The sequence below is a fragment of the Vitis riparia genome, chromosome 11 (assembly GCF_004353265.1).
Source record: "Vitis riparia cultivar Riparia Gloire de Montpellier isolate 1030 chromosome 11, EGFV_Vit.rip_1.0, whole genome shotgun sequence".
Lineage (NCBI taxonomy): Eukaryota > Viridiplantae > Streptophyta > Magnoliopsida > Vitales > Vitaceae > Vitis > Vitis riparia.
In genome coordinates this window covers 19,485,326-19,509,514 of record NC_048441.1, presented here as the reverse complement: position 1 = coordinate 19,509,514, position 24,189 = coordinate 19,485,326, and the positions used below count along the sequence as shown (strand labels likewise).

At 36.9% G+C, this 24,189-nt stretch overlaps 1 protein-coding gene across 1 annotated transcript; it reads left to right on the top strand.

Moving 5' to 3' along the window:
- The first annotated feature begins 322 nt into the window (after positions 1 to 322).
- LOC117925017 (conserved oligomeric Golgi complex subunit 3) lies at positions 323 to 24,160 on the top strand. The gene is made up of 26 exons (XM_034843809.1): positions 323 to 470; positions 679 to 769; positions 1,184 to 1,267; positions 1,403 to 1,510; positions 2,827 to 2,871; positions 2,960 to 3,034; positions 3,164 to 3,259; positions 4,033 to 4,110; positions 13,973 to 14,058; positions 14,227 to 14,293; positions 14,458 to 14,520; positions 14,615 to 14,716; positions 15,850 to 15,954; positions 16,038 to 16,130; positions 17,103 to 17,191; positions 18,032 to 18,251; positions 19,093 to 19,179; positions 19,498 to 19,614; positions 19,731 to 19,763; positions 19,970 to 20,056; positions 20,150 to 20,212; positions 21,153 to 21,269; positions 22,081 to 22,173; positions 22,650 to 22,775; positions 23,205 to 23,305; positions 23,754 to 24,160. The coding sequence occupies exons 2-26, from the start codon at positions 686 to 688 to the stop codon at positions 23,884 to 23,886; spliced, it is 2,352 nt and encodes a 783-aa protein (XP_034699700.1). The 5' UTR covers positions 323 to 470; positions 679 to 685; the 3' UTR covers positions 23,887 to 24,160.
- Positions 24,161 to 24,189: the final 29 nt, after the last annotated feature.

The window sequence follows — 24,189 nt, the reverse complement described above, 5'->3', positions numbered from 1 at the left end:
CCAACTTTCACAGGGTTAATTTTATTTACTTTTAGATTTTGGTTAGATATAAAATACCCTTTTATCATTCTCATTTCTAATTTTCGTTCACCATCCCTTTCTCTCAAAATAAGGGAAATATTTTATAAAATTTTAAACTTGTAAAAATGAGGATTAGATGCATTTGGCAAAACGTCGGGGAGGCGAATGAACTTAACCATTTTCATATTAGGAGAAGCCCGACCCAGCCCATTTTCATATTAGGAGAGCCCAACCCAGCCCCCCACGCTCCATTTAAGAAATTACAAAAATAAAAATAAAATAAGAAACATATAACAGAGAGGGTGGACGTTGGAGCAAGGCCCTGTTTGCCACATCAGAGATTCCTTGTGCGTCTCAGTGAAGACTGAAGAGATCACGCAGATCGAATAGTGTGGATTTTGAATCTTGATTTTTGTTGTTGGGGGTGAGGCGGTGGTGATTCTCTCCTGGTAACAAATCTCTCTCTCTCTCTCGTCTACCTTTTGAATTCAGGAATCAGAATATTTACGTATATCCCCAGATCTGTGATCTGAATCCATAGAAGCTTGAGAATTATCATTTATAATTCCTATTTCTATTTCATTACTGGACCAATTGCAATTGCCCTAAGCTTCCAGATCCTGAACGAAGGACTTGTGGTTGTTTTCATTTCTGCAGGTTCCTCATGGCCACCAAGCCTGCTTCTGCTACTCTCCCTAAGTCTGCTGCAATTTCCAAAGGCTACAATTTCGCTTCTACTTGGGAACAGGTCCTCTTTCTTTCTCTTTGATTTTTTTTTTAATTTCTGATTACCTCTCAATTGCCTTCTCTTGCTCATGCTCCATATTATACAATTTCCCGAGGAATTATACGCCACCTCTGCAAAATTTACTTTCATCCACATTTATATCCATTGAATTTTCTCTGTGGGCATTGTTTTGGTCATAGGTAAATTTATGTATTGATGGAAGGTTTCTGTTTTGTTCATGATTCCTCTGAATCATTGTGGAATTTATGTCATGTAAGCTAGGTTTAATGCTTATCTGTGCCTTCACCAATACCTTCAACAATGTGTTGGGTCAATCATGAAGCTCTTTTTTGTTATGTTTTGATAAAACAACTGTTGATAGAGTTCTTGTTTGTGCACCATCCTTCCCACCTTCCCCAATTTTTTTTTATACAGAATGCTCCATTGACTGAGCAGCAACAAGCAGCTATAGCAACATTATCTCATGCGGTTGCTGAGCGACCTTTTCCAGCCAATTTGGTGAGTTTTATGCTGCTTCTGTTAACACAAATTTTCAAATCAGGCAACATAATGACATTTAACTTAATAAAACGCTCTTTTTTTTTCCCAAGGCAATAATTTTCATGTCAAAATAACTGTCTCTTTCTGTTATAGTCCCATGAGCATATCTCAGGGCGGGAGAATGGTTTGTCCGTTAACACTAAGGATAACACTTGGGAAGATTCTGGAGCTATAGGGACAGTTTTAGTCAACACAAATCAGGTAGATTACTGGATTCATTCTGTACCTAATCTTGTGATTTTTGATAACCATGCTTTCCCCATATAACAGTAATGGCTTTGAGAAAACTGGACATCTTCCTTTTTCATGTTTATTGTTGAAACTCTCACCTTCCCCTTCTACTTTTTTCAAAGGATATTTTTGTTTTGATAAAGGGCTCTATGTTGTTTCATGGTCATAGCAGTTTGCTTTTTCTGCTGCACATTTGTAATGGTCTGTTTTGTATTTGCGCTTCCATGTTGTGCATCTTTTCATTTCAAATTATCCTGACTGAAGTTTGAACCTGTACCACAGTTGATCACTTCCTATGGTAGACTAAGTTGTTGACGTAGGACAAACAAAAGTCTAATGGTCCACGTCGGGTGATTACTAATGTTGGTTGGGTCTTACATTAGCTTAAGCTTTTGGAAGTGTATGTGGTCCCGCATCAGTTGTTTATCATGATTGTAAGAATAACAAAATGCATGATGAATGGAGAAAAAACATTCCACTGTGTGTATGTTTGTAGATGTAGATATATAGATCTGTGTGTATGTATTTATGTACATATGTATGTCTCTTTTATGCACATGCATGTGAATGTGTTATGCATGAGATGTTGCAGACTTGCTTCACTCGAGGCTGCTGATGCTTGGCGTTATGGGGCTTTACTCAAATACATATGTTGTCAGCGTGTAAAAAATTTGGTCTTATAAGTGGCTTCTTGCGCCTTATCATTTTATGTCATGCATACAGCTTACAGCAGGGACTAGGGGCTTTGATGTTCACTCAACATGCATGTTGGCAAATTTGATTTGACAATATGCAATATCAGTGACTGAAACTTAAGAACTTGCTATTCAAGTAGAGGAAAAAAATGGAAGTGATGTAAGGACTATGAGAATGCTAAGAAGGATGGGAGTTGAGGCATCAACAAAAGGTCTAATGGAATACAAACTAATAGAGGATATAGCCCTAGAATCCTAGATATAGCAGTTTAGGAAAATTGGTTTCATGTAGGCAACATCTGATGGTTGGCTAGTTTAAGTGGAGCTATCACTGCATTCACTTCCTATTTATTACTCTTTTTTTCTTCCTGCTCTCCCATCCATATTGTCAAATCTATATTTTTTACCTTCAATTTTTGTGAAGTGTTGTACATTAGGATGATTGTACTCGAGCAAAAGCCTAGTATGGTAAGATTTTGATATTAGTATGTTTCTTTAATATTTTGCCTCCGATTTTGTATTGTTCCATGGAACATACAACTATATAGCTAAAGCTTTTCTTTCTGTAAATATAAATCCTCCATGGTGCAGTTCTATAAGTGGTTTACTGATCTTGAATCAGCCATGAAGTCAGAGGTTAGTAGTGGTTTCTTGTTGCACAATATTTGGTTATGGTCCATTTTGTGAGTTGGGCATATGGCATCTGATTCCTCTCTTTCATTAGACAGAGGAGAAGTACCGCCACTACGTAAACACGTTAACAGAGCGCATACAAACATGTGATGATATACTTCATCAGGTAATTTTAAGTTTGTTCAAAGCTCAGTGGTTTTTCTAAAATCTCTATCAATTTTATCTCAGTTGATCCTTTTGGTAATTTGGAGTACCATTCATGCCTCTTAAAATATCTGAGCTACCTTTTATGCAGGTGGATGCTACCCTTGACTTATTTAATGAACTACAACTGCAGCACCAAGCAGTAGCAACAAAGACTAAAACTCTTCATGATGCTTGTGACCGATTGGTATACTTCTTCTCTTTCTCATTGGTATTTGATGTTTCACTTATGTCGACAGAATGTTGACTGCAATGAGTTTTGGTTTCAAATGACAAATCACAGTTTCTAGTGCCTAAGGTTTTGAAGTCCTAAGATAAATCAGATAGGTCGTGCCCATGGAACTCAAATAAGGCATAACTAAATTAATTGCTTGTCTTATGTAATGTATTGTTATGGACACAACAACTCCTCAAATCCACATAGGGGTACACAGCTATATACACTCTGTCTTTGTTAACTTTCTATTATTAAAGACAGCAGTTATCTTTTTGTTTTCATGTATGTGGAAATACCTTAGAAAATAAAATAGTAAAGTAATAACTTGAATTTGGTTCAATAACAAAAGGAATAATTCAGTTGTCCTTCTGCACATTGTAAAGCAAATGTAATGGGTTTCTTGTAAGCGTTCATTTATCCTTAAAACATGGGGTGGACCTTGATGTGTATCCAACTATATCCGGTGCACCAATCATCAAGTATAGTTCTACTTATTAGAGATTGTTTTGCATTATAATTAAAGTCCAAAGGAAACACATTTATTGATGGATAATCACTTATTTTACTCTATAGCTCCACTACCCATTCTAAGATTTAGGGATGAGCAAGTTTAAGCTTTATAAATTCAAGTTCATAACCCCTGATAACAATTAGTTTAGTTTAGTTTAGTTTATCTTATTCTTCTTGAAGATATATTCTCACACAATATCAATCTCTTACATGGTTTTTTGTTCCCATTGCAGCTAGTAGAGAAACAAAGACTGATTGAGTTTGCAGAAGCACTTCGCAGCAAACTCAACTACTTTGACGAGTTGGAGAATGTAAGGTTTGAATGCTATCTTGATCAGGGTTTTGGTTTGCTTCAAATAATATATTTTCTAAATATGTTTTGTTTTCTAGCCTGACATTTCAATCAACCAAATTGGAAAGTTGACAGTGACATCATGTCCCATATCTCCCCTCTTGGAAAAAGGCAAAAGAAAAAAAAAAAGAAATAACCTCATAGCACAAGCCTCCACAGCCTACTCACACAGGCAAATTTCCAATCCAACACACCTCCATAACCTACTTACAGAACTGAATCTCCAATCCAATATTTTTTTTTTTGATAGGTAAAGAAAAATGCATATTAAAAAAAGAAATGCCAAAAGTTCCCCAAAGTACATAGGGAGAGTATACAATGGGCGCCTAAAGTGCCACCAAAAAACAAAAAGGGACAACAAAAAATGTCGCTCCTCAACAAGACCTTATCTAATCCACAAAATCTACAATAGAAGGACCCAAAGCTATGAACAATTTGGACCACGCCCAAAGATTACAAAGAAAAATAAGTTTAATACCTTGGTCGAAATGCTCTTCATTATCGAACGCCCTACTATTTCTTTTCTTCCAGACTGTCCAAAAAAGACACAAAGTAGTAATATGCCAAACCGTTTTTGTTTTCCTACCCATAAAAGACCCGTGCCAACTGTAGAGTGTCTCTCTCACTAAAGAGGGAAGCATCCAAGACACACCAAAAAGAGAAAACAGAAGATGCCATACAACCCGTGTCTTGTCACAGTGGATGAAAATGTGATCATCTGATTTTTCCTCCTTGTTACAAAGAAAACTTCTATTTGCCACTGACCACCCTCCTTCTCTTTAAGTGATCCAAAGTTAAGATCTTATTGTAGGTGGCCTCCTATCCAAGTAAGCTCACTTTAGGCAGCACCCAAGAGTTCCAAATAACACTTTTTGGGAAATCCGTTTGTTTTCTCGATTCCAAATCCTTGTATAGAGCTTTAACAAAAAAAAATTCATTCTTCTTCCTTGTCCACAACAACTCGTCCTCCTTATCATTGCACACCCTCTGCCCTTTCAACCTCAAGAGAAACTGCTCCACCATATCTACCTCCCAATCATTGAGTCATCTAGAGAAATGGGATGCCTAACAACCCCTATCAAATGAAGAGCTCCTAACATCCTCCACCTAAGCTTCTTTGGAAGTGGCTAGAGCAAATACAAAAGGGAAAGATAATCTTAGTGATTCGTCTTCACACCACTTATCCATCTAAAATCTCATCCTCCTCCTATTACCCACTGAATAAGTAACTCTGCTACTCGAAAAGTCTCATTCCTTTCTAATGGCTTTCCAGAGACCTACCTTTCTTCCTTTGCAGGATCACCACCCACCATTTTCTTCCCCATATTTACCACTAAGCACTTTTTGCCACAAGGCCCCTTTTACGCCGCATAATGCCAACTCCTTTTGCACAACAAGGCTCTATTAAGGGACACTAGATTCCTTACCCTCAACCCTCCCTTGTTTTTGTTTGAGCAAATGATGGTCCACCTTATCAAATAAGGCCTTTGCTCCAAGGTCCCTCCTCTCCAAAAAAAAATCCCGTTGGATTTGCTCCAGCCTCATCCTAACTGTCCTTGAGATACAAAAAATGGTCATAAAATAGATAGACATGCTATAAAGGGTGCTACAAATTAGGGTAAGTCTCCCACCTTGGAGATGTACTGTCTTTTCCACAATTCCATTCTTTTGCAAAGCCTCTCTTCTACATTGTCCCAAATTGAGACAAACTTAAAAGGAACACCTAATGGAAGACCCAAGTAAGATGAGGGGAGGGCATCGACCTTGCACCCAAACTATTGAGCTAGCTCTTCTACATTTTCCACACTCTCCACTAGAATTAGCTTACTCTTTTCCAAATTAATTTTCAACCCAAAAATGACCTCAAACCACATAAACACAAGTAAGTCAATTGATTTTGAGAAGGCTCATCGAAAACTAAAGTGTCATCAACAAACAACAAATGTGAGACCTCTAACCCCTTCCCACCTTTACTTCTCACCCGCCAACCCGACAAGAAACCACCAACCTTAACCCTCTTAAGCAAGCAATTGAGGGCCTCCATTACAATCACAAATAAGTAGGTAGAGAGAAGGTCTTTCTACTTTAAGCCTCAAGGCTTTGAAAGAATCCCGACAGAGAATGGTCATGAAGGACTGTGAAACTCACGGTAGAAATACACCAATTGATCTACTTGATCCACTTTTCTTCAAAACTCATCTTGCTAAGAACCATTAGGAGGAAATTTTAATTGACATGATCATAGGTCTTCTCAATATCTAGCTTGCAAATTAAACCATACCCTCAATCCTCCCTTGTTTTTGTTTGAGCAGATGATGGTCTCCTTATCAAATAAGGCTTTCGCTCCCAGGTCCCTTCTCCCCAAAGAAAATCCCTTTGGATTTGCTCCAGCCTCATCTTGATTGTCCTTGAGATACAAAAAAAGGTCATAAAATAGACAGACATGCTATAAAGGGTGCTACATATTAGGGTAAGTCTCCCACCTTGGAGATGTGTTGTCTTTTCCACAATTCCATTCTTTTGCAAAGCCTTTTTTCTACATTGTCCCAAATTGAGACAAACTTAAAAGGAGCACCTAATGGAAGACCCAAGTAAAATGAGGGGAGAACATCGACCTTGCACCCAAACTATTGAGCTAACTCTTCTCCTGTTTCCACACCCTCCACTGGAATTAGCTCACTCTTTTCCAAATTAATTTTCAACCCAAAAATGGCCTCAAACCGCATAAACACAAGTAAATCAATTGATTTCGAAAAGGCTCATTGAAAACTAAAGTATTTTTTTTTTTTTTGATAAGTAAACAAGAAATGCATTAAAAAATAGGCAAAGAGCCACAAAGCATACAGGGGGTATACAAGGCGGCTAAGGCCTCAAAAAAGAGCAACAAGACCAGAAAAGATTCACCTTCCCTTAAGTGGATGCTACCTACTCCAAAAAGCCTATAAGGGAGATAGACTCCTCACCTAAATACAATTTGGCCCATCTCCATAAATTACAAACAAAAAAATTCTTTAATTTCTGGATATTCAACACACCCCCCCTAAAAGTTAGTCTATTCCTCTCCTTCCAAACCGTCCAAAAAATACACAACGGTATGGATTTTCAAACATTTTTCCTTTTCTTCCCCACAAAGGGGCCCCTCTAGCTAGTTAACACCTCCTTTACAGTTTCTGGAAAGACCCATTTAACATTTACCAACCCAAGAATAATATCCCACAAAGCTCTAACCACTATATAGTGTATAAGAATATGATTTACATTTTCTTCTTCACAACCACACAAAAAACAACAATTAGGAAGTTGCACCCCTCTTATTTGGAGCCTATCCAGAGTGAGCACCTTCCCCCACGTCGCCTCCCAAGCGAAGAAAACAACTTTAGTTGGTCATTGAAAACTAAAGTATCATCAACAAACAACTAATGTGAGACCTCTAACCCCTTCCCACCTTTACTTCTCACCCGCCAACCCGACAAGAAACCACCGACCTTAACCCTCTTAAGCAAGCAATTGAGGGCCTCCATTACAATCACAAATAAGTAGGTAGAGAGAAGTTCTTTCTACATCAAGCCTCGAGAGCTTTGAAAGAATCCTGATAGAGAATGGTCATGAAGGACTGTGAAACTCACGGTAGAAATACACCAATTGATCTACTTGGTCCACTTTTCTTCAAAACCCATCTTGTTAAGAACCATTAGGAGGAAATTCCAATTGACATGATCATAGGCCTTCTCAATATCTAGCTTGCAAATTAAACCACAAGCATTGCTCTTCAACAACGAGTTAATAGCCTCATTAGTGATCAAAGATGCATCCAAAATTTGTATTCCTTCCACAAAAGCATTTTGGGAATAAGACACTACCTTTCCCACAACCTTCTTTAATATGTTTTCTAACACTTTAACTAACAACTTGTAAAGGCTGCCGACCAAACTTATATGCCTAAAATCCTTAAGATCTTAAACTCCCCTTTTCTTTGAAATAAGCACCAAAAAAGAAGCATTCAAACTCTTCACAAATTTGTCCTGCTCATGGAAGTCTCTAAAGAATCCCATTACCTCATCATTCACAAAATCCCAACTAAATTGCCTAAATTTTATGGAAAAACCATTCGGGCATGGAGCTTTATCCCCATTGAGATTGGAGAGGGTTTTGAACACTTCTAACTCAGAGAACGAAACCTCTGGCAAAACTACCTCATCATCTCCTAAAACATCAAAAGACAACCCCGAACAACTGGGTCTCCAATCCCCATTTTTAGCTAACAGAGACTAAAAGGCCCGAACCATCCCCTCTTTAATCTCACTCTCCCTAAAGATCCATTGACCGTTTATTTTAATCTTGTCTAGGGAGTTCCTTCTCCTATGGGCATTAGCCATTAGCCATTAGCCATTTTGTGAAAAAACCCAATATTTCTATCACAGTGTTACCCTCCTTCAACCTTATTTCCCTTGATTTTTGTCTCCAAAAAGTTTTTTCCAATAGAACCCACTTCTTGAACTCCTCCCTAGCTAGTTGCCTAGCATCCCGCTCCTTCATCGTTAAGAGCCTAGTCCCTTCCTTGGAATCCCAAAATACCACATAATTCAAAGCCAACTCTTTTTTGGAAGTAATATTGCCAAACACCTCGTTATTGTAGCTCTTCAAAAATGAATTTATAGCTTTTAACCTTTCGTCCAAACTAAAGCTAAAGGAACCACTTAAGTGAATCCCCATCCACCTAATTTGTAACAAATCTTTAAAACCCTCCACCCTCAACCACATTATTGAATCTAACAATATAGGGTGCTAATTAGAGATAAATCTAGGAAGAAGGCTTTGTACTACCCCACTAAAACGCTTTCCTAACCCTTAGAGACTAAAAATTTGTCTAATCTCAACTGAGATTGATAATTCAAACCACCCCTCCAAGTGAAAATCCCCCTGTAAGGGAAGGTCCCTCAACTTTAACTCTTTAATTATCTTCGAGAATCTTCTCATAGTTGAAGTCAACCTTGAGTTCCTATTTCGCTCCATAGGGAATTTGGTTAAGTTAAAATCTCCACCTACACACCAAGGGTCCTGCCACAAACCCTTAATGCCCCCTAGCTCATCCTAGAATGCTTCTTTGTATCTTCTTGTAGTAGGGCCGTAGACCTCAGAAAAGACTGAACAAGAGTCATCATCACAATTCTTGAATTGGTAGGAAATCGAGAACTCTCCTACTTTCATACCAATCAAATCTAGCATCCTATTATCCCAAAAAATCAAGACCCCCCTGCCATATCCCTCAAGTTCAAAGCATCCCACTCAAGGAACATGCCCACTCCAAGAGAGCGAACCTTTTCTTTTTGCACCTGCTACACCTACAGAAAGGTTGAAAGTTGCAACCTCACCAACCCTCTTTCTCCTATCTATATGGCGACACGTCATATCCATTAGTCTGCACAAGGCACAACTCCTTCCCCACTTTAATACTAGTGCGTGAGTTTCCCTTTTCATCACCCCTAACCTCCAAATTTGAAGTCCCACTGCTATAGCTTCTCAGAACCTTTTTCAAGAGCCTAAGAGGGGTTTCCCACCATAATTGCAAGGAGAAAGTAGACGAGCCAACTACCACTTGAAACAACCTTGCCAAGGCTCTCAAGTCCAGCTTCACCAAAATCCTTGCCCACTGCAAGTATGATGAATAAGTCGTATCTTCATCCACTGCAACAAAACCTCGACAATAGTTCCCAATCTTCATGAACTCCTCCCAACTCCACATATGCAAAGGCAAACCCAACATTCTCATCCACGTTTTCCTAATGGATCCCTCCTTTAACAAACACCCAGTCTTGAGCTTCCACCTTGCCGATTGCAAGATTTTCCCATTTTCCTCTAACAAGGACACTCTCTGCTTTAAAACAATCTTCAAAGGCAAACAAAAGTATTGCATCCCCAAACGCCAAAATCTTTAGATCCCCTTTCAATGACTAGAGACCAGATGCCCAGTTTTTCAAAGCACACTACTCTGTTGCTAAGAAAAATCCCTTGACAAGTCTACTCACCAAATAGCGCCTGTAACTATCCTCTCTACTTTGAACCTCACTCTCCCCGAGATGAAGCTAAGCTTCATTTCCCACATTGTCCACATTTTCTCTATGTCTACAAGAGACTCACTTTTAGTTGCCATTCTTGAACTGTTCCATTTCTCAATTGAAAGGACCACTCTCCTGGCCTTTGCTACAAGAACGACCCTTAACAGTCATAGCTTCTCCGCCAAAATGAGCCATCCCCCATGGACCCCTCCTTTTTGGAAAGACCAAAGAAAACCTCTTAGCCTCTACAACGATGATTGAGCACAAAATGAACCTTCCTGCCCCAATTGAGCGACACTCTTGCTCGAACTTCCTACCTCCCTCCTCCCAAACTTTGTTCCACTTTTGCAGCTTGTTATCTCTATAGCAAAATTCCACCCCCTCTAATAAACATTTTAAGCTCAAATCCCTGAACCTAATCAAGGCTGAAAAGCCCCTTCCCTGTTCCATAATGACACCTCTTAACCCCTCACTGACCTCCTCTATAGAAATATCAAAAGACTTTTACTCCACTGCAAACCAGTACCAGCCTCCTCTCATCCCATACATATCTCTAATCCAACATGATCACACTCAATGGAGTGCCTAAACTTGTAAAGGTAACTAACACTTACAAAGAAGAAAGGAAATAAACACATCCTAGAATGACTCTAAAGGCCTCCATCTATCCTTGAAAATCTAGGCATTCCACTCTAACTAGATTACTCAAGAGTAAAGCAAGTGTGACTATTTGCCAAAGAACCCTACTCGATGTTACCACCAAAACCCAAAAAGAAATTACCACATATTTGTTACCTCTCTAAGAAGAACCTAAGTAATTCTACCCACCATAGCCCAATTGGTCAAGGCGAATATTGGAAAGTGTGGTCCCAATAAATGGCACATGGTCCTGGATTTGAATCCCGCCACTGATGATACCCTGAATTTACTCGGTGCTGGTTGTTGCAGGGCGGTCAACACCCCAATGGAGAGTCCTAGGGGCTTAGCCATAGAAGGGTCCTCGATTTAAATTAAAAAAAAAAAAACCTAAGAAATTCTAGCTAGTAAAAGGAGTTTGTGTCACAAACCTATCACTATTGAATAGTGAAGGAAAGGCGATCAATTCTCCGAGTCTCCACTGCCCATATACATCAAAATCATACAGGACTAAGGGCTCTATAGAGCTTCCTCAGTTGCAACACGGCAACAGTAAACTTTTCTAGGCAAAAACTTAGCCCTTACATGGGGCCTTTTGATTTCTAAATGAATATTTTGCGAAGATATGGTTGAGGGAGAGCAGGATAACCAGAACAACAATTTTGGTTGAAACCATAAAAAGGATCATGTAAATAACAACCATGAAGGGGTGAATATCCATACTTTAATGTCTGGGAAAGATACCTCCAAGTAGACATGAAATAGAGAAAGCAATAATAAGGAAAGGCCATTGATTTCTTTGTTTGACAAATTACAATGAAAATTAAGTTCCAAGATGTTGAGGAAGAGGAATGGTCTAGAGAGAGAGAGATTGAAGACTCTAAACTAGAAGAGTAAATAGAGATTGGCGAATTGAATGCGCAAGGATTGATCTCTCCACCATAAATTTCTCAAAAACAATTTTTTTGTGTCATCTAACTTAGATCAAATAAAACTTGAAAAGTTAGGGAGACCCTAGGTAATTGCTTTTCAAGGACAGCTGTGTGACACCTACCTTGATATTAGTATACTATACTTGAAAACTTATGCCATATTCTTGTTTCCTAATCATAATAATAATTTTAATTATAATAACAATTTTAATAATAATAATAATTTGAATCCATTGTTTTGCTTCTTTCTTTCCGTTTTCTTTGACTGGTACTTGGGTGGGGTTAGTGGGGAATTTGACTTAGGGGTTAGTTACTTAAATGCTTTGAGAGAATGCTTGCTAACCCCTATAAATTATGATACAAGTCCTATAAAACTTGATTATTTGTTTTGTAACTTTTGTTCAAATACTCAATACAAAATTTCATGATGCAAGAGTGCTTACCGTGTGAAGAATTTCATGCTGATGAAGCTCTTGGTAGTTGATTCCTTGGGGCTCTTCTTAGCTAGAGGTTCAATGCTTTGCTGATTTTTTGACTATGAACTATTTTATCTTCTAATTCTTCATAAAGAAAATGAGCCATTTATGTTCTATGCAAACGGTTGTTTAGAAAAACTCGCTTATTTGTTTTATTAAAATATTAACATAAAATTTTATAATTGAAAAAAGGGAGAGAAAAAAATCATTTGTGAAGATGAATCTTACTTATGGATAACAACTAGAAGGGGGGGGGGGGGGGGGGGGGGGGGGGCTTTGAATAGGTGTTTTTTTAAAACAATTATCTTCTTTTTTTCAATCCTATGAACAAACAAGCAAATCGGAAGCAACAATGGATGCACCAACACTCTCCCAAACAAGTTATCAAAATAAAAACTCTTTTTCACATGCCCCTTGTCATCAATCAACAACTAATATATATTTTGTTCTTTCAAAGACTCAATAGACACATTTCAGCTCATGCTCCAATTAATTCAATCACCATAACGCAATAAAAAATATCATAAACTCATGAAATGCTAATCAAAAGACAAGATAGAAAGGAGAGACAATGACACCAATTTTTTAACATGGAAAACCTCCAAAGAGATAAAAAAAACCACGGACCTCAAGTAATCAAATAATCCACCATGAAGAAAAAAATAGCATAGTACAAGGTTTTACCTAGCCTAAGTCTTTCATCCTCTCCCGGACCACTTGCTTAGAACCTTCAAGCTTCAACTACCACCACTTCAGGAAAACACTTGGAATCTACTCTAAGTTTTGATCTCGGCCTCTTCTTGAGTCCACACAAGAAGAATCTTGGGTTTTACCCCAATAAGTTAGATATGAGAGCAATATGAGAGATAGGATGAAGAACACAATGAATCAACCCATTTGGAACAAAGATTTTTCACTCAAAAATTGATTTTTAATTCAAACCCATAAATTTTCTCACAAGGCAAACACTCCCCAATATAGTAAGAGAAATTTAAAGCTCAAAAACCCAGGATTTTTTCTCTTATAGTAGCCCACACCACATCTAGAAAGAGGGCTTAAGTATTAGGGTTTTGAAACTCATCCAATGGTTGAGATTTGTTTGGAAAATCATGAAAATTCACAAGTGTGATCGAAGTTTGATAGATTGGACAAGACTGAAAATTTTGAGTTCAAGATAAATTGTTACCATTTGGTTCGATTGATCAGAAGTCGATCCAAATGTTTTAAACACAATGTTTTACACTTTTAAGCTTCAATTTCATTTTCCAATAAAAGGATAAAAATTTAAAATACAATTGATCACTATTTGTTATCATCCATCACCTCAAATGCAGGTACCAATTCCTCTAGCCATCTTCAAACACGAACAATTTGGAAAAGGCAAGTGTCCAGGAGAGGATTTGAAGAATATGAGCTACGAGGCAATGAGAATTTTGACCTAGAATTGCCAATACGCAAAATACGCTTACAATCTGCATTTGTTTCATGAAATTCATGGATGATTGATTGTCTAATTGTTGCCTGTGTAGAGATTGGGACTCCTCTATCTTAATATTGCTAAATGAATTCTCTCTCTGTTTTGATTTCTTGAAGTTTTCCTAGATTTTCTTTGTTATACATTTTTTAATGTGGTTGTTAAACTTTGCGTAATGCCTGAAGATGGCCTTGCACACCTTTATTTGTAAATTGCATGCATTTTTTTATTGTATTCCTGTTTGCAGGTTGCTACCAGTTTTTATTCTCCAAACATGAATGTTGGCAATGAGAACTTTCTACCTCTGCTTAAACGGCTTGATGAGTGCATATCGTAAGTGTATTTTTTTAAATTAGTCCTTTGTGTATAATCTATGGTTCTGAGCTAGCTTTTTTAACCATGCTGATTATTAATGATACAGACAATCACTGGCTTTTATGAGAATACAGTTTCTGTAGTTTGAAAATTTTTCCTTATCTTTATTTTTTTTACCATGCTTAGGTATGTTGAGAGCAATCCACAGTATGCAGAATCAAGTGTTTACTTGGTCAAGTTCAGACAACTCCAGGTACTCAATTGACTATAATGTTATAACAGTTTTAAGTGGTTGATCAGGCGTAGTGATGGATGTCAATTTTCACTGTTCATTACTGGATGGGACTTTTTTTCTTTTTAAGTTTTGTTTTGAATGCCAAAAGTCTAAAGACCACGTGCCTTGCATGCTTTTGACAGTCTCGAGCTTTGGGTATGATTCGCTCTCATGTAGTTTCTGTTCTCAAAAGTGCTTCTTCTCAGGTGAATTATTTTTATGAGTTGACAGTTTACTATTTATGAATATGAATGGAAAAAGAAAAAGCTTTGTGATATGCTCTTTTGTTTCCTTCATCAGGTACAGGCAGCAATTCGGAGCAGTGGAGGCAGTAAAGCAGCTGTTTCCGAGAGTGTAGAGGCATCTGTCATTTATGTCCGCTTTAAGGCAGCAGCAAGTGAGGTAACCATTTCCTTTCTGCCTTCCTGTTGTTTTAGACAAAGTTGTCATGTTAGTGGGAGATGACTCAAAAAATTGAGCAAAATTATCAAGAGGCACTGTTATTGCCTTATGAGCCTCTCCCTGTTAATCAACAATTTCTTAGATGAGTTCCAATAGTCTAACCTCATGATTGGTGGTGACCACATGTCCGTTTCACGTTTCATGATTCAACTCCAAAGCTTCATCAGGAGGTAACACACTGACTAGGGTTAACAGGGTTGGACTGGTATTAAATTTGGTGTAGAAAATGCAATTACCAGAAGAGTGTCTACTCAACTCCCTTGTTGGCTTGAAGTTTTGATGTTGAGACCCACATGTAGAACCCACAAGATGATGCAGCATGTATCTTAAAATATAATCAATAAATTTGGACTTCAATGATATTTCACTTGAAGAGGTTCTCAGGATAGTGGTTTCTTTGCAAAATACCCACTAGAGGTCTATAGCATGTGAGTGCATGAAAACCAGATGAAACTTGAAAAACCCATTGAGAGGCACAGTCTATTGGATCACTACTAGAGAATAGAGGAGAGAAGGGAATTCAAATGTTATTTTTCATTGTGTCTGTAAGAAACAGAGAGAAAGGAAGTTAAGAGAAATGGTTAGCCCCACAGTTCCCTTTTTTTTGGAATTTTTTTCCCCACCAAGTTACCTCAATCTTGAGATGATTGTTTTGGAGTGCATGGAGGAAAAATGTTCTCATGTTACCCTTCTTCTATACTTTTCTTTTCTTTCATTTCCTTCTTTGGACAGGAACAAAAATTTAATGAAAAAGAAACCAGGAATACACTAGAAGTTTGGAAGATCCTTCAGAATCGAAGAGAAAATAAATCTAGAGAAGTAGGACATCCCTGGTAATACTATGGGGGAGGAGGTCAGTTCTCTAAAATCAGTCGAGGAAATAGTTCCTTGTTGGCAAGCCTATTAGCTGCCTGATTAGCTAATTTAAGCCTCCATGCGAATGAATCATCTGCAAAAGCCTCCCTATCTTAAATCTTTGTCATCAGATTTCTATCTCTTGGATGTGAGGAATTTATATGTTTCAACTTGATCTCTCTTAAGTAAAGGAGACTAACAGTTATAAGCGATTGCAGCTAAAGCCGTTGTTGGAAGACATCGAAAGCAGATCATCAAGGAAAGAATATGTTCAGATTCTTTCAGAATGCCACAGACTGTACTGTGAACAGCGGTTTTCCTTGGTAACCTGGTGATTCATAATTTTATTCTTCATTCTAGTTGGTCATTTCACCCTAAATAAATGCTCTTGTTTCATGCTATCCAGATAAGAGGCATTGTGCATCAACGGATCTCTGAGTTTGCCAAGAAAGAGGCCTTGCCATCATTGACTAGATCTGGATGTGCATACCTAATGCAGGTGCTGTTGAGATTACCAATTTTGTCGTTAGTTTCTGAGTGATTAAATATTGAAAATTTGCATCTTCAAGGCATGGATTACGTAAGCAGTTGAATATATTTGCTACTTTCTACCCACAAAATCGAATGGTTGTGTTATCTCTTCAGTGGAGCCGAATTCTTCTATATACTCCGACAGGGTATATTTAATAAGTTTTCTTCTGAAACCCCATTCTCAGGAAAGAAATTTATACCTACATAGAAATTCTACACTGTGTTTTACTATTTTAATCTCAGTGATTGTATTTTCCTTCCTTATAAATTAAATGCTGGGAGTTTTTCCACTTTGCTTGCTGCGCCTACATCTCTTGGCCAACAGACCCATATGAGCTATTTTATTTTTGAAAAGAAAAATGTCGGTGTTATTGGTCAGAGTTATTTATAAGGTTGGTCTGGACTTATTCTGACATGGTGCAATATGTGAAGCAAAATTGTAGCAAGGAAGAACTTACACTGGAGTTGTTTACTCTAGCCCTTTTTTTTCATTGTAAACAGAATTCCTAAGGGGGCGAAGGACTGACATTATTATTTCAAATGAAACGACATTATGCCATAAGAAAGACTCCTGATATAGTGTTGACTTGCATTTAATGTGTTTCATATCATCTAAACAATGTAGTCTGTGGTCCTACTTTATTTTCCAGATAGATCTGGAGCCGATGATAGCCTACTTCATTTCCAAGTCTTGTATTGATTATTGTGACAGTCTCCACAGATATATGCGTGCTAATAGTTATTAACATGTGAATCTGTTTATAGATAAAACTTGCACATATGTATGGTGTATCATTTAAATATGCATATTATCAAATTGGTTTTTTCTCTGAAGAGTCTACTGCTGTCCCTGTTATAAACCTCTGTATTAGTGGAAAAGAACATAGATATCATATGAAAGATTTTAAGCCATTTTAATTGAAATTATTGTAAATGGCAGGTCTGTCAACTTGAGCACCAGCTCTTTGATCATTTTTTCCCTTCTTCTTCCGAGGATATTTCAAATTTAGCTCCATTGATAGATCCTCTGTAAGTTTCTTGAATGATACTGTACAGCTACTTGTTTTTGCTTCATTTTTTCCTTAGCTTTTCCTATTATCTTCTTTTGAGTAGAGCTTTTGTGTTTAATTAACATAAGGTGTTAAAATAACCGCACTGATAAACTTTAGGACAATGAATCGAAGTAACACCTTACTTTGCACAAGTATAAAGCTTTGGGTGATAACTTTTTTTCCCCTCCTCTCTTGAAACTTGGTGAATGGAAAGATGCTCTGTGGGTAGTATTCCTTTTTTTGCTTGGAAAGTGTCATAGAAATCAAATGAATGATTTGGGAAGGAGATTTCGCCGATGTTACCATGTTAATAAGTGGTGCTTTCCACAGGGAAATTGTCCTTGGAGGTATCAGCACAATGTTAAGAAATCTGTTCTAGTTGTTCTTTGTGAATGTTCTCTGCTGTAATGAACAGCTAACCATAATATAGAGGTCCATGCAGAAAGAGGGTCTCCTTCTCTGACATTCTGAAAGTGATTACCTTCTCATTAAATTTTTATGTTATAATTACTCTCTCGCTTTTCTACATTATCCCATTTTCTGTTCTTTTCTTCATTGAGGGATTTCCCCTTTTCAAAACTCCCCTTATTCCTTAAATAATTGCATTTCTTATTTTAAAAAATGTTGAAATATCGGTCCTTGTTTAAAGGAAAAAAAATGGTTGTTCTGCAGTATGTTGCTTTTCTTTGTCTTTCATATATTTGTTTTCTGGCATCCACCCTCCTCTTTTTTACTTTAGAAATTTTTCTAAGAGGAAGTTTGGTCACCTGGACCTTACTTTTATATCCTATGCTTATGATGTTGATTTGATTTGCAGGTGTACTTATTTGTATGATACACTTCGCCCAAAACTTATTCATGAAACAAATCTTGATTTTCTTTGCGAACTCATAGATATCCTTAAAGTTGAAGTTTTAGGAGAACAGATCAGTAGACGGGGTGAATCATTAGCTGGATTACGCCCCACATTGCATAGAATTCTAGCCGATGTTCATGAGCGATTGACTTTTCGTGCTCGAACACATATTCGTGATGAGGTGTGTATTCCACTTCAAATGCACTTTGTCAATATCACTTACTTTATCTTTTATTTACACAGATTGCTCCCTTTTGTTGTTAATTCTAGTTGTATTCTATGGATGGGCTTGTAAAACTTGTTTGTTGTTTTGTACTGTATTTGATGAGAAATTGGATGCTTACTAGCTGGAGGTGGAGTTTATCTCCTTCTGGGACTGTATTCTACATGTCATGACCTCATCTTTTCTTTTCTTTTTTTCTTTCTCGGATCATTATTTTTTTCTGATGAGCGGGCTGCATATATATGACCTCATTGTTGAGAGTCTTGAAATATCAGAGAAATTATGGAGATACCGTTTTTCCAATGGTTTTTGTCTCTGAAATATTGGTCATCGTGAAGAATTTATTAGAATGATTCTTGATCATTTACTAGAAGCATTGGATTCAGATTTACTTGTGTACATATAAAATAACCAGCTTATGTGCTTCTGGAATATTGCACAAGTGTGTGAAAAGGTAAGAATGAAGAATTGATCTTCGGAAGTAGCTACACTTCACTATCTGTTGCTCTGCATAATCTGTAATTTCATCAGACTTTTTATGAATTTTCTTAGACATTCAAATTTGAAAAATCAATCCCATTCCGGAGGGAAGTTGAAAGAACTTACAAACACAAGTTTCACCTATGGTTTCAGATAAAAATGAATTAGACAATGTGAATTCATGTACTGATACCTGCATATGTTTTTGCAGTGTTTTTATCGGTGCTTACCTTTCTTTCTGGGAACATTTTCTTGTGAATTCCCATTGGTCCTCCATATACACTGGTCTTATTGTGAAGCTTTCTTTTTTCTTTTGTAGATTGCAAATTATCTTCCTTCTGAAGACGACTTGGATTACCCTGCAAAGCTGGAGCAATCTGCTGAGTCAAAATCAGGAACTACTTCTGTAGGGATCACTTATCTTCCTTTTTGTTTTTTCAGTTTATATGGATGATTATGTGTTGTAAATTTTGATAGCTTCTATTTGTAAATTTCCCTGCTCTTTGTGGTCAAGTTGGAGGATTAGTTTAACTTCTAGGATTTTGTGTGAGTCCAGTTGCAAAATTTCATATATTTAGAGTGCATGAGTGGAGAACATATATGTTCTGTTTCTGTGCTTGTTTCTGGCTGATGTACTAACCTTTTTCTGATTTGCATGCATAGAACTTAATATATTTTTACTAAGCTTCATATCCTTTCTTCCCAATTGGTTATCAAATTGCAGGCTGATGAAAACCCAGATGTATTTAAAACTTGGTACCCCCCACTGGAGAAAACCTTGTCTTGCCTGTCGAAGTTGTATCGTTGTCTGGAACCAGCAGTTTTCACTGGTTTAGCCCAGGTATTTGAGTGTTTGTGCAATCACTGTTCTTCAACTTCTTGGCTTGTGAATAAATATATTTTTTGCCTTTACCCTTTTTTTGATGCTCAGCTGCTTCTTTTATCCATCTATATCAGGAGGCAGTGGAAGTTTGCTCGCTATCTATCCAAGTGAGTAAGCTTTTCAGTAGTACTATAAGTTCAAACAATATTATGATAATATGCTAAAGAATAATTTGTAATCTGGTCAATGGCCCATAAATTGACTCCTCCATCAGGAGTAAATTTTCACTTCACTGAACAGCTACATTTGATGTTCTGCAGTTTGTTCATATGTATGCACCACTTTGTAATTTATTCTTCCTTTTTTCTTTCAGAAAGCAAGCAAACTCGTTGTAAAGAGATCATCACCAATGGATGGACAGCTTTTCCTTATAAAGCATCTTCTTATTTTAAGGGAGCAGGTTATCTTCCCATTTTCTCTTCCTTTGTTTCCTAGGCAATTATTTGAATAAGTAAAACTGTATGACTAATATTTCCAAATTTTGATTTTCCAGATTGCTCCATTTGATATAGAATTTTCAGTCACACACAAAGAACTTGATTTCTCTCATTTACTGGTTTGTACCTCCAAATCTGATACTCTCCATGAGCTTAATGTGCCATTCACTGTTTTACCATTATGCATTGCAAACTAATCACATGTTCTGGAGGTGAAGCTTTCCTTGATTTAAGTGCACTACATCAAGAATGAAAAAAAATTATTCTTGTGAACCACACAGAGTTTCTCTTGTGGAAGTAGGGAATTTTGTTCTACTGAAGTGGGTTGGGCCTGAAACCTGCTCTGTTCTTCAGTTTTGTTTATTTTGTGTACCTTATGAGTTTTAAATCCTTTTTGCTTGGGAGGATTACACAGAAACAGAGGGGTGGGAGAGAAATTTACTTCAATTTTATTTGAATCATGGTTAAGATAGTGCTGTCATTAGATGTCAAAATTGTTACATGATTGTAATAATGATATCATGATCAGAGAGATTCCAAAGTAAGAAGTCTATCAAATGTTTAAAATGGATCATCTGAGGCCTAATTCGGGAGAGCTTTTTGTTTTTTGAGTCTGGCTAGAAGCTGAAGCTCAAGCTGAAGTGACAATATTGGCATTGTTAAAATTTCTTTAGACATGAAATAACTTCCCTAGGCCTTCTAGGGGAAGCAACGTTTTCTTAACTTATTAAACTCTTTTTATTATAACAAAATTACCCAAACCAGTATTTAAACTCTTACTGATCTTAGAAAAGAGCTTTTAGCTTCTCACAGATCAATCCAAACAGGGCCCAAGTATCGAAAACAACACTTCAATACTAAAAAAACTTTAGACTTGTACAAGTCTGACTGGCACACCAATAGAAACCAAAAAAAAATGCTCAACTATATAATTGCTATGGAATGTCTTTTCTGGCATCTAAGTCTATTAAATAGAGATGTAGTCATTGTTTTATATCTCTTACAAAAAGGAAGATTTTTTTTTTTTTTTTTTTAATGTAGTTTAAGTTTCGTTTACAGGAGCATCTAAGACGCATACTTAGGGGTCAAGCCTCACTATTCGACTGGTCAAGATCAACCTCATTGGCAAGGACCTTATCACCTCGAGTTTTGGAAAGTCAAATAGATGCCAAGAAGGTTTGTGACATTGGCTTTCATTGATGATCTTATATCTTTAAAATGGTTGTCTTGAACATTTGTTGGTTAAAAGTTTCATTTTGGCTGCATTATCTTACAGAAAAATAGGTTCAGGAAATGTTTCTAAACCCCATGCTCATGTTTGAGCACAAGATCATGGATACTTCACTCCAAAAAAGGGAAAAGAAACAAAAAAAAAAAAAAAAAAAAAAAAAACCTTCAAAAATGGTAAATCAAAAATGGAAAAAAAAAAAAAACCAGAAGCATTAGTTTAAGAGACTGACATGTTTTTTTACTTGTGAATTCATTCTTCAATCCATAGGTTGACTGGATCTGCCTTATCCTCCTGATAAGCTCAATAGATGGTTTAGATTGCTAGATTTATGCATGCAGCAATCGAACAAATGTTGGAATTTGTTACTGCTAGAACAAACCAAAAAAAAAAGGAAGAAGGATTGTTTCAAATGAAGACTGACATGACTTTTCTCATCAGAAGTCATTTCCCAAAGTGTGTTTATATATATGGACCTGCCTCATTCTCTCTGCCAATCCCAATAGATGGTTTTAGAGTGCCAGAACCTATGCACCCATCAATGGGACAATACTAATTACATGTATTGGTTCTCATACCAAGCTTATATAGTTACATTAAATTCAAGATGTGCATGGGAAATAATGAAAGCTAGCACAGAATTTGTTTTAACAAAAAAAATATTAGAAATTTGGTGTACGTATGAAGTGCACAATTTGTTGGACCAATTTGATGTGTTGCCATGCAATGTAACATGGGTGATCATTGGTTTATTTGCAGGAACTGGAGAAAAGCCTCAAAGCCACTTGTGAGGAGTTTATTATGTCGGTCACTAAGCTAGTTGTGGATCCCATGCTTTCATTTGTTACTAAGGTTTGTTCTCTTTGTCTATCATCATATTTTTAAAGGGAAATCAGTTCTTATGTGATACTCTCAGAACAACTGTAATTTAGGAATTTCAGAAAACAAATAGAGGTGATACAGAAATAAGCGAACAACCTAAACACACGAAGCTTTATGTTTTTTCATGGAGCAGATAAGAAGAATTCATTAACTCTGAGAATAGTTCTCTCAGATCTGAAATCTGAAATTCTTTTCTAACGTTATAACAAATCCATAAGAGAATGTGGAAAAATCCAATACAAGGTACCAAGACTTTACTGTGCCTGTATGAGATTTACAGTGTTGGAAAGTTATTTTATGCAGCAACCCTTGTGAACAGTCATATGCTGAATGCCTGGCATCTATCTTGGATTAATAGTTCATATCTTCTAGTTACTGAAGCTCCTTTTTTGAGAGACTATCTTTAGCCTTCAAGATAAACTGCAACACCAATTTACCTTTTGTAGGTAACAGCTGTCAAAGTTGCATTATCATCGGGCAGTCAGAATCAAAAGCTAGACTCAGTTATGGCAAAACCACTCAAGGATCAAGCTTTTGCTACTCCTGATAAGGTGGCCGAACTTGTTCAGAAGGTATGTCATGTAAATCAGGTGCTTGTTTGCTGTAGTATTTTATAGGACATTGCATCAACAAGGGTCACTAACAAACTGTTGTAGTTGTGGTCAAGATTCCCAAGCAGCTTTTGTGGCTCCTTCTCTCTTACACTATGATAGCCCAATTAAGCCATTAGAAGCAATCTAGCAGAGTTGGAAGATCACAACCTAAATACTCTGTTCTTGTTTTATTTTTAAATCAAAAAATTATTAACAAGATGATGTTATATCTAAACCACAAAAATGTACAATATTTCTGATTGTGAAAGATTGCTTTTGATATGTTTTCTTTGCCTGTATCTGGTACCTATGTTTGGAATTTGAAGTTATAACAAAACTTGGGACAGATAAATTACAAAAACATTACCATTCAAATTGAGCTGATTTCAAGTTACATATCTCCAACAGGTAAGTGCTTCCTTACAGCAAGAGTTGCCGAAGGTGATGGAAAAAATGAAGCTTTATCTGCAGAACCCATCAACAAGAACAATTCTTTTCAAGCCAATAAAGTAAGTTGTTGATTCACACATAGAATTCACAATTTGTCCCTCACCTGAGTATCTGAGAATTTGGGTGATTAACCTGGTTTCATGCTTTTTATTACTTTCCCTTTTTATGGATCTGTTGACTCTCTGCTCAACCTTCCTACTGTTCTCCAAAACACACAAAAGAGAGATGCCCTTGCAGTGCTAATTTATACTTTGATTATTTAGACCTATTGTAGTTCTTTATAGTGTACTTGATGGAGATTTTTATAATTAGGAGAATGCCATGCCTGTTAAGTCCAAACTGATAAATCTCATGTAATCAGTATTTTATGATTCGGGGAGGTTCAATTTAATTAGCTTATGTTGTCTCTTAATTCAACCCAAGTATTTTGTAAACAGTCTCTTTAGTGCTAAGTTCGACTAAAAGTAATTATTCAAATTTAATTGGATTGAATTTACTTTTATGCAGGACAAATATTGTGGAAGCCCATATTCAAGTACAATCCCTGCTGAAATCAGAATATACCCTTGAAGAGGTACAGAGCACCATCAATATGGTGTCAATCCAAGATCTGCAAGCACAACTCGACCACCTCCTGTAGGGTTCTTGTGAAGCCTTTAATCTCCAAAAATTTTCCTCCTTGCCAATCACCTTGGCCATGCCGAACGGGTGGATTAAGTTTCTTCACCAGAATTGAAAATCCTTGGGCTTTGCAAAGTGGATACTGAAAAAACAGTAATTTGAATCTATAGTTTGGCTTGTTATTATGTTGTTGATCATACTAGTAACTCACAAAGGCCAGAAGTGGTGGAATGAAAATGGAACAGAGAATCCACCAAATTTTGATGATTTAAGGAGAAAATTTATCTGAATAAGACCAATCTACCACCATTTCTCATGTGAT